General features: G+C 30.8%; 2 protein-coding genes across 2 annotated transcripts; one reads left to right on the plus strand and one right to left on the minus strand.

The window, feature by feature from the left end:
* Positions 1-467: 467 nt before the first annotated feature.
* Positions 468-5,053, plus strand: LOC145724587 (venom acid phosphatase Acph-1-like). Its single transcript, XM_081972938.1, has 7 exons — positions 468-810; positions 2,309-2,413; positions 3,773-4,012; positions 4,069-4,219; positions 4,274-4,435; positions 4,489-4,706; positions 4,762-5,053. The coding sequence occupies exons 1-7, from the start codon at positions 649-651 to the stop codon at positions 4,915-4,917; spliced, it is 1,194 nt and encodes a 397-aa protein (XP_081829064.1). The 5' UTR covers positions 468-648; the 3' UTR covers positions 4,918-5,053.
* A 2,891-nt stretch (positions 5,054-7,944) lies between these two features.
* LOC145724608 (venom acid phosphatase Acph-1-like) lies at positions 7,945-10,408 on the minus strand. Its single transcript, XM_081972956.1, has 8 exons — positions 10,250-10,408; positions 10,088-10,192; positions 9,140-9,385; positions 8,901-9,086; positions 8,727-8,847; positions 8,463-8,671; positions 8,247-8,410; positions 7,945-8,186 (listed from the first exon to the last, which is right to left on the minus strand). The coding sequence occupies exons 1-7, from the start codon at positions 10,367-10,369 to the stop codon at positions 8,255-8,257; spliced, it is 1,143 nt and encodes a 380-aa protein (XP_081829082.1). The 5' UTR covers positions 10,370-10,408; the 3' UTR covers positions 7,945-8,186; positions 8,247-8,254.
* Between the last annotated feature and the right edge of the window lie 202 nt (positions 10,409-10,610).

The following is a 10,610-nucleotide window of genomic DNA, read 5'->3' on the forward strand; positions in this document are numbered from 1 at the left end:
ACTAGTTGTCGTTTCTGTAACCACAAAATGCTCTGACAGTGCTAAATTTGACAAATTGTATGGCTACTATAGGTCAATGTGTGCACACTTCTTTTAGTGTTGTGCTCCACTGAAAAACAAGATAAAGGATATTACTAAATCCAGTCTACGTACTTTACATGATTGGAAACTATCAATTTGACGTAATTATTCATAGGAGGGGAAGCCCGCGAAACTTAATTAAAAACTGCATTATCTATATGGAAGTATCCAAAACAATGTCTTCAAGGTAATTCATTTGAATTTTAAACTAATTTTTTCGGTTATTAACAGTACATTTGTCTAGCATGAAAAGTAACTGTTCATTGCATTGTCTCACAATGTGAAATTAAGCATAACAGGATTTTCCTATACAGAAATTGACAATATTTTGCGCTGCCTTCCCCTCTTTGCAAATAACAAAATCCATATAAATTCATGTCGAAATTTGAATCAACACAGTCCGGTACTGGCGGTACGGTTAATCAGCTTTTATAATTCAATTTAAAACCCCTTTTATCAACTTAACTACTAGACCAGACCAGATAAAATTATTCCATCTATTCTTCAGTATTGTTTAACCATCCCTACAATAATCACGAAAATGGGGTCCTTAAGATAAAATAGTTAATGATACTATTTCCGGTTCTTGTAGTTTTTCTAGTTTTTTTGATTATTTTTTATCATTTGTATTTCAACATGAATTTATTGATCTCTCTCGGTTTAGTTTGTGTCACTATTGTTTCTAGTCAACCAATTAATGACGATAATAGTCTTAGGCTTGTCAGTGTGGTAAGTTTTTTTGTCAATTATTTTGGTTTTTCTTAGTTTAAGTCTAGAAATTACCGAAGATTTATAAACCAGTTTTGTTATCAACATACTTTTAATTATCATTTTTAAGAGTTGTATACTTTGCTTTGCTTGGATAAGATTAAATTTTCCAATTTCAGATTTCACTTTATTATGTTGGACACCTTATACACAGTTTCTGTATTGAGTTTTTTTTATCAAATGCAGAGGGTGATTCTAAAAGAAACTACTTGATTTTGTTACTTCGTTTTTAAATCATCTGTTTGTTGTACTGTTTTGCTTTATTGCTAATGAAAAGTCACACAAGAAGAAAGTAGAGTCATTTTGCATTTATGCAAGTGTATTTATTAAATTGGACACCCTATATGGATATTTAGACAGTTTAATTGCACTAATTTTTTTCAAGAACTCAGGATGTTTAAATAAATGCCACAACAGACAACTATAAGTTATTGATAGACATTTTTCTCTCATAGGGCTCCAATTTTTGAAATACCTACACTATCAACACACTCTTGTAATGCTTTTTTATATAACCTAGGTTTAAGTTAAAATCTATTGTTAAATTTTATTAAAAAGGGTTTGATGGTAATTATCTACTGTGTTTTTGATTTATAAAAATATTTGATAACGGATAGCTATTTTTCTAAAAAACGACAAACTTTAAATCAATCAAATTAACCTTTGTTGTGTTAATTTATTGATATTCCAATGAGTTTGTACACTGCTTTAAGGTTTTACAATAAAATTTCCATCGAAAAGAAATATGGTTTTTTGTTGGTGATTTAAAATACAGAATGTTTATAATTTGTGTTGCTTTAACTTAGAACTCATTAACCAACTACGTCACCGCCTTTTAAATAGGTATTAAGGTGTCTCAAAAACAATATAAAATTCCAAATAGTATTTTTTTAATATCCATTTACTTATAGTGAAGTGTTGCAATAACACGTTTTTCGCATATTTCAAACCGTTTTTGAGATCTCATTATATTAACTTTTTAACACTGACTGAAAATAATTTAAAATACAGAGTGTGTTCTGTAGATATTTTAGTTTACATACATAAGGTTAATAAAAGCAAAACAATAAAATGCAACAGGACAAACAATAATTCAATGAATATAAAACTGAAATTGACAGGAAGCTCACTAGCAATTTCAAATAGTATACAGAGTGTTTGATAAGTTTTACTAAAAAATAATACTAATTGAAAACTGTTTAAAAGTAGTTCCTTTAAGTTCATTTAACTTTTTGCATGCAAAAACAATTTTCAAAATGAATATTGTCTTATCATTTGCTAATTTATAGGTTCAACATTAGTTAAAATTATAATATAAACGCTAATCGCAAATTTAAATATCTTGGCAATTTAGGTTACTTTCACCTAATTTCAAATCTTAATAAAAGTTATCTAAATGGAGCAAGGCAAATGATAATTTGATTTGCTTACATTGCATTAAAATTAAACTTAATTTCAGTTTTTTCGACATGGAGCTAGAACTCCAGAACTGAAGGACACCTATCCAAATGACCCATACGACCGCAAAACCTTTCAACCCATGGGATATGGACAACTTACAAATGTAAGTGCTATTAAAAACGAATTTTTAATTATTGTTAAACAAATACCATCCGGTTTAATGACTGGGATATGGCTCACTGGACAACTAATTTAAATAAACCAACTTTTTTTTGTCACATCCACCTAAACACACGACTTTGACATTGGAAAACTACATACCATGACCATATCGAGAATGATTGATACTTGAACCTTTTTATAATAACTATTGAAATGTGTAATTCCATTATACAAACACGTGATAATGCGACCTGATTATATGTTTATAGTAGCATGCCATTTTCGACGTTGAATATTAAGTAAAAACCTTCCGACAAGGCTTTTTAGGTGGAATTTTTATTGTTTTTATTGAATAGGCTTTGTATATGTGACAGACACGAAAACGTGATGAACATTTAAAAAAAAAGTGATATGAATGAAGTGTATTTTGTTTTGTATACCAGGTGGTTCAAGCCACAAATGTCAACTAGGTTTTAACAGAATTATGAAGTCAAACCTAACAAAACATTTTAAATTATTTTAAACGCCCTGTAGCATTGATTTAAGTTAAAGTAAAATCCAAAAAAAAGTAATTTTTAGCTGTGCATTTGAACACATGTGTTGGCTCACACTGTATAGTTTTTTGTGTTTTTTTTGCTACTTCTGTTTTAGTCACATTGTTTTACAGATTGACTTTTTCGTATCCGGATTTAGTTGAATATAACTTCTCTTCGTCTATTGAAACAAAACCAAATTTCTTAATTTTTGTTTCACTAAATCTCTACTAAAAAAGGGAAAATAAATACTAGTGTGGAGCACTCATTAAGGAGGCCCCTGGGAACAAGCAGCTCTGTAGCTCGTCAAATAACGGAGTTAGTTTAAAAAAAGCAGTCTGGTGCACCCTGTCTCTTTTTGCCTTGTAACTCCTTAAAAAGTCCCCTGAGTGCAAAAATAGCTTAATACAATCTTGTAGAGGATGAAATTTCCTACAGCTTTCATTATTTACACTTTTTTGTAGCTTGTCAAATAACGAAGTATGGTGCACCCTGTCACTTATTACCGTGCAACACCTTAAGGACGCTCAATTTTAAAAATTTCATTTAATTTTGTTTAGATTGCAAACAACCGTGTATTAAATTATTATCAAATTACTTCTTTGTAGTAAACTTATAATAACAATCTTTTACCCCTACTACAATGATCAAAGTTTAATAAATTTTAAAGAAAATAACAGTTTATTTTCCGCAGTAGAGTGCCATCATGAAGAGGAAAAGTTAAAATGCGCAGGAAAATGACATCTTTCATTCAGTCATTTTCAAAGTTTTTATATTGCAATGATAAAACCTTTTGACATTTTGTTTAACAGAAAAATTGATTTTAGCATGGAAAAGAAATGGCCTTCACTCTTGGTAAAGCCCTTCGCGACCAATACAAAAAATTCATCGGAGAAGTTTACATTCCAGAAGCAGTATTAGCTCAAAGCACCGACTTTGATCGAACCAAAATGTCTCTTTTACTAGTTTTGGCCGGTTTGTATCCCCCAACCGAAATCCAGAAATGGAATCCACAACTTAACTGGATGCCCATACCTTTTGAGTACGAAAAGGACAAACTCGATCATGTAAAACATTCACATTAACTTTGTATGATTAAATGTATTTAGTGAGTATTTTGCAGATGTTGAAACGACCAAACACGTATTGCCCAGCATATCTGAAAGAACTGGAGGAAGTCCTTCAGTCGGAAGAAACTTTGGCCTACCTGAAAGCGAATAGAAACGTTTTCCAGTACATTGCTAATCATACTGGAAGACCTATAAACAAATTGAGTATGTTTTTTAGTAGATTTGTAGTTTTTAAATTATTAAAGTGTAATTTTTCAGGTGATGTTTTTCAAATTTACCAAACACTCACAGCTGAAAAAACCATGAACCTAACATTGCCTGAATGGACCAAATCAGTATATCCAGAAAAAATTACGGAGATCGCTGCCAAGCAATGTGAAGTGGAAAATCACAGTTCTTTGCTTAAAAGACTGAATGGAGGTTAGGTCATTTGGTTAACCAATCTGCTGGATAATAATAATTTCTGCTTTCAGGACGTAGTCTCTCTAGAGTTATCAAAAATATGGTGGCTAAAACTGAAGGTAGTTTATCGCCACACGAAAGAAAGATCTTTCTGTATTCCGGACATGAAAACAATGTAATCAATGTTTTAGCTGCTATGAATCTATATAAAACCCATTTTCCAAACTATAGTTCAGCAGTATTAATTGAACTTCATTATTTACGTTCCAGACAGGATTATGCCGTTAAAGTACGATGATATACTTCACTCTTACTTCTTAGCTAAAATGACTGATTTTTAACAGGTATTATATATAAGAGATGTTTACCAACCACCTGAAGAGCTGCCTCTTGAGGGATGTGACGTTTTATGCCCTTTGAATACCTTCATAAAACTGACCGAACATCACATCCCGAAAAACTACACAGCTGAATGTGACTCCAACATTAATTTGGATTAATCTAGATAGTATTCGCATTATTGGCCATCAAAAAAGCCAGTTAAACCCTGTATTGCACGGTTATTTATTTAAATTATTATGAATTGTTAGAGCGGTAGTCTTGTTTTGAATTAAATAATTGGTCACTTATTTGTAATTGACTTGTTTGTGTTAGTTACCTTAGATGATCATGAAAATAGTAATTATTATTGTTGACATGTTTGTTAAATTCTCTTAGAAAAAAAATCATTAAAGAAAGAAACAAAAAATTTTGAAATGTCGAGTAACGTTTATGTTGTATTTTTTAATTTGACTTTCAAAGCTTTCAAGTTGAGGAGTTATAAATTGTGTAACAATGTAATATAATAAAAAAACGGTTCAAGTTTAGCTCTAGAAATAAATTTAGTCTTAAATTTATGAAGGAGTTTATAAAACTCCTAAATTAGTCCTACAGTTGTCTGAAAACTAATCTATTTTTTTCACGTTTTGCCGCATATTGTCACTTTACTGCATTAAATCAGTGGTAAAAGAATATTTAATTTCTGCTTAGTTTTTACATAAAAAAGCACAAACTCAATTATAAACCCAATGTTCAACAAAGTTAAAGTGATAAATGAAAGTTCTATTTTTACTGCTGCTAATGCTAAAGTTAAAGTTGCTTTTATTATCCAGGTTTAAGGGTTTTGAAAAAGACATTCTTCTTATTTTTTACATCAAAACACCCTACATACCACAAACCAGAAAAAGACTTCCAGAGAGAGAATTTTTTGACATTTGACATTATTATTATATTCTTGCAGTCGAAGTAATGCATTTTGTAAATGCAACCAACAATACACAAACAAAACATAGTTTCCTTGTCAATCTGGCTCTAAAATAGGATCAACGTTGCCAAATGGTGAAATAAAACAAAAGCAAAAGCACAACAAAAAAATTGTTTCACAAAAACGTGGTTCAGTGTTTAAAACTCAAAAACGGTCACAAGACTTCTCAAATACGATTCCGCCCTTTTAAAACAGTCACATGACCCTTAGAATAACGTTTTTACGTTAAAAAAAGTCACTAAACCTTTTTAAAAAAAAATGATGATTGGAAATCGTCACGTGACCATTTACACTGTACTGTGTTACGTGACTTAAAAATATCAGTTTTGAAACTGAAAAACGGTCACGTGATTTTCAAAATAGGCTTTGACGTAAAAAAAAAGTCAAGTGATTTTTTAAATCAAATTTGATGATTGAAAATAGTCACGTGACAGTTTGCACCTTAAAAGGAGTCACGTGATTTTTAAAGTATCAGTTCAAGCTGAAAAACGGTCACGTGACCTTTTAAAACAAATTTGATGATTGGATATCGTCTCGTGATCATTTTCATTATAACAAGAGTCACGCAACTTAAAAAAAGCTCATCAATTTCAAATAATATTTTTACATTTAAAAAAGATTGAAAATTGTCACGTGGCTATTTGCACTCTAAAGAGAGTCACGGGTCTTTAAAATTATCAGTTTAAACTGGAAAACGGGCACGTGACTCTTCAAAGAACATATTGACATTTAAAACTGCCACGTGACATTATTAATTCCATTTTTAATCTTAAAACAGTCAAGTGACCTTCAAGATTTTGACGTTAAAAAAAAGACACGTAAACTTTAAAATTAAATTTGATAATTGAAAATAGTCACGTGACCGTTTGCACCTTAAAAGGAGTCACGTGATTTTCAAAGTATCAGTTCAAGCTGAAAAACGGTCACGTGACCTTTTAAAACAAATTTGATGATTGAATATCGTCTCGCGAGTATTTTCATTATAACCAGAGTCACGCAACTTAAGAAAATCTCTCAAAAGGTTTACATTATAATATTTTGACATTTAAAAAGTCACGTGACCTTTAGGATTCCGTTTTGAGGTTAGAAAGAGTCACTGGACCTTTAAAAATAAATTTGATGATTGAAATTTGTCACGTGGACATTTTCACTGTAAAAAGAGTCACGTTATTCTAAAAATATCAATTTAAACATAATATTTTGACATTTAAAACGGTCACACTTTTTTAAACTAACTCTATTTCGACTGAGCGTAGCTCCGTTATTTAAAGAGCTACAAAATCATCTTCTACAAGATTATATTAAAGTGTTTCTGCATTTAAAGATCTCTTTATGAAGTTACAAGACGAAAAGTGACAGGGTATACCAAACTGCTTGTTTTAACTCAATTTTGACTGAAAAATAGGGTTATATTACCACTTTTAATGTAATATAGTTGTGACATGTCTTGTTTTTCTCTTGTACTATTTCAATACTTTTTCATCCTCATAAGGCTGTATGAGAAATATTATTCATATGACTTATTGCATTTTCGTATTCTTGTTTCCTGATGATTTATAGTATACATATTCCTGTTTTTCCGCTTTATACCGCCGGGTACTTTTAGCACTACTAGCGCCCCCTTAAATCCGACACTCAGTATCTCAAAACTCCCAGAAAACTAATTTGCTGTTATTTTTCACATTTTTCTGCACAATCATCTTTTCATAATGACATATTTATCATATCATATTATTATTTCTAATCAATTCGAAAGGTCAAATAAAAAGCACGTGGCTATCTTTTGCCTCGCGTGATCACGCGATTATCATCACCAGACTAAAACGTTTCCATAAAATAATTGACTGCTTTCAGTGAATAATAACGTATTCTTTATGTTTTATAGGTCAACTGACGTTATTTTAATTACACTAATTTGTGAAAATCATTCGGACCCGGAATACAGTAGAATTATTAGTCTTAAAAGTCACGAGTAGTAGTATAAAACTAAATACATAATAACTAACATACATTTAAGTCAAAAAAAAAATAAAACGCGTTGTAACTTGAAAGGAAAATTGAAAAAACATTGGACTTGTTTTCAAGTACCAAACAAGAAACAGAAATAGAATTTAAAAAAAAAACATAAAAAGCTCGAACAAAAATAAGAATTAAAAACAGTTTTATTCTCTACTTTGCAGTGAATCTTCCATTCTTTCCTTGAAGAACGAAAACTACTTAATCGTTAAAATGCAGACAAATTTTACTGGTAATTACAACAGTCACAATTAACATATTCTAACTAAAAAATGTTCTACAGAGTAATTTAAGTTAATAGAGTTGGAATATAGTTTAGTTGCTACTAACTCTGTACTTTATTTAAGTACTTGTTCTAGTTAAAGTTCTTTTTTTTTGTTTCCCTTTCTGTATGTTACTTGTGTTGTTCGATCAAATTTAGTCAATTATTGTTAGGCTTGAATGTTTAAACTAAAAACAAACACACAAATAAGTCAAATGAATCTCTAATAATATTCCATACTAAATTACATTGACAATTACATCTGACCAGTAGATTCAAAGCATTCCTTCTCAGAATGTGGTAACATATGCCGGAACACCCTCATAAAAGTACTGATTTTACAAAAGTGCTTCCCACATCCAGGAATTTTCAGTCTCTTCAATTCATCAGTGGAGTAGTCTTGGTAGTAAAACTGAAAAATTGTGATGATAAAGTGCATGTCCAAAGTAAATACAAAGTCGTACTTTAAAGCCTCTAATGTCTTTATGATTGTGTACTTCAATGATTATGTAGCTACCATAAGGGGGAATGTGGGAATGAAATACATCCAGAAATCTCAAAAAAATTGCAATGTTGTATTCATGAGCTGAATAGAGGTAAATTTTGGTGCCTTTATGATACTCGCCCTTGTTTTTTGCGTATGAGTCTGTGATGATTTTGTTGACCAAAAAACCTACAAAATTTTGTTATGTACAGGGTGTATTTCTGAAATATTTCTAGATACTTACCAACTGCAAGTTTTTTCAACTCCGGAGTAGCAGTAGACACATTATAGTCTTTAATAGCCAAATCACGTATTTGATCATAGACAGAAAGTGACCATTCAGGATTTTCATACCCATTTTCTCTCTAAAATTAACTAAATTTAAACGAACGAAAATAAAGGCTAAATAGAGTGAAACCTCCGTAGTCAAAGTGAAATAAAGATCTGCCAGTGACTTGCTATTCATTGAGTCTCCAGTGTAAAACTCCAAGTACTTGATGATGTCTGTATAGTTTTCGTATAATTTTTTGCCTTCACTCGAATTGAGGTAATTCCAGTACAAGTCACGAAACTTTGGACAGTTTTGTAAAGGATCGGCCAGTACCTAAAATTGCTTTTATAACTTTAAGTACGAGAAAGAGTTTTGCAAAAGTTTACATGGTCTTCTCGTATTGGCCAGTAATTAAAAGGTATGGGTTGCCACTCCAGATTGTTTTCCTCCCAAACTGCATGACCTCTTGGAGGAAATAAGGAGGCAAGCACTAATTGCAATGACATTTTGGTTCTATTATAGTCAGTACAACGAGCATCAACAGTATCAAGAGTAAACTTGTCCTCGGCCAAAAATTTACGATAGCGTGTTCGTAAGGCTTTACCTATGCTGTATTCTTTTCTTTTTCCAGCCTAAAAAGTTAGGTTTTTCTAAGATAAAAATACTGAAGACAGAAGTGTTTATATTTTTGGTTAAAGTCGTTAGGTTCATTGATCTAAAGGTGACAAACATTAAAAATGCATTTAGTGGTTAATTTACTAAATGGGGAATTTGGTAATAATTGAATACCAGGTGAGATTTTAATAGTTTTAAAATGAGTTACATGTGTTGTTACTTGAAAATTTAAAAACTATTGAAATAATGTCAAATGTCATTTTCAATTAGCCTAAAAGCACAAAAAAATTGTAAAATCGCAAAACAAAAGTGTGTCAAAAAAATATAAAAAAATCTGTTTTTTATTTTCAAATGCTGCTTCAAATAACTACGACTAACTAACTTTTAAAAAATGTGATTTTTACGATATCTCAGAAAACCAATGATATTTATTTACCTCAGCCATTTTGGCAGCCATATGAGATCGGGTATATCGACAAATTACAGAACATTGGATTGTACTAATATTTGTGCAAATTAAAAAAAAAAATGACAGAACAACGCTTTGAATCTCAAAACTACATTTTATCAGCAAGGGAGAATCAAAGGGTCCTAATAAATTTTATGTCAAAAAATAACACTAATTCGTTGCATGAATACACATTTTTGTAACTATACAGGCTGTTTACTATTCTTTTAAACAATATCAAAACTATGTCATTGAGTAACAATTTACTTACATTGGTAAGCTGTCCATTTCCAACAGGATAATAACTGACGTTGATATAAGGATCATTTGTGTAAATTGCACTCAGATCTGGTGTTCGATCTCCATGCCTAAAAAGCTACCACAAAATACTTTTTTTTTGAACATTTTCAATTTAAAATCAAAAAATACTTACGACATGCACTAATTCCAATGTGTCAGTGTTTACATCGTCTAATACTGTTCGCCCTTTTACAAGATCAGGCAAACAACCTAAAACGAAAGCCCAAAAAGCTAACGTGACAGACCTGTTCATCTCTAGATGTTGATGGAGACTGTTTCGTTCACTTTTAGTGTTCTATTTGTAAATGAGTATATTCATTATTGTTATCACTATCGCAAAGATATAGTGCGTTTGTTGAGCTGTCTTAACATTAATATACCTTCCTGTCTGAAAAGTATAAGAAGTCATTACAGTTTAGTTTTAGAGTTATTTTTTGTTTTTTGGATAAATAGATAATTAAATTTGATAATAAATCTTGTATACGCATATAAAA

This window comes from Ips typographus, linkage group LG2 (genome assembly GCF_016097725.1).
Source record: "Ips typographus isolate SLU linkage group LG2, UJ_Ityp_2.0, whole genome shotgun sequence".
Classification (NCBI taxonomy): domain Eukaryota; kingdom Metazoa; phylum Arthropoda; class Insecta; order Coleoptera; family Curculionidae; genus Ips; species Ips typographus.

Excerpts from the sequence above, each read along its gene's own strand:
- LOC145724587 (XM_081972938.1), top strand. The coding sequence starts at position 649 with ATGATACTATTTCCGGTTCTTGTAGTTTTTCTAGTTTTTTTGATTATT. Across the intron at positions 2,414-3,772 it reads GATATGGACAACTTACAAAT|CATGGAAAAGAAATGGCCTT; the intron begins GTAAGTGCTATT and ends AATTGATTTTAG. Across the intron at positions 4,707-4,761 it reads GACAGGATTATGCCGTTAAA|GTATTATATATAAGAGATGT; the intron begins GTACGATGATAT and ends GATTTTTAACAG.
- LOC145724608 (XM_081972956.1), bottom strand. The coding sequence starts at position 10,369 with ATGAACAGGTCTGTCACGTTAGCTTTTTGGGCTTTCGTTTTAGGTTGT. Across the intron at positions 10,193-10,249 it reads CATTGGAATTAGTGCATGTC|CTTTTTAGGCATGGAGATCG; the intron begins GTAAGTATTTTT and ends ATTTTGTGGTAG. Across the intron at positions 9,087-9,139 it reads GGCCAATACGAGAAGACCAT|GTACTGGCCGATCCTTTACA; the intron begins GTAAACTTTTGC and ends AAGCAATTTTAG.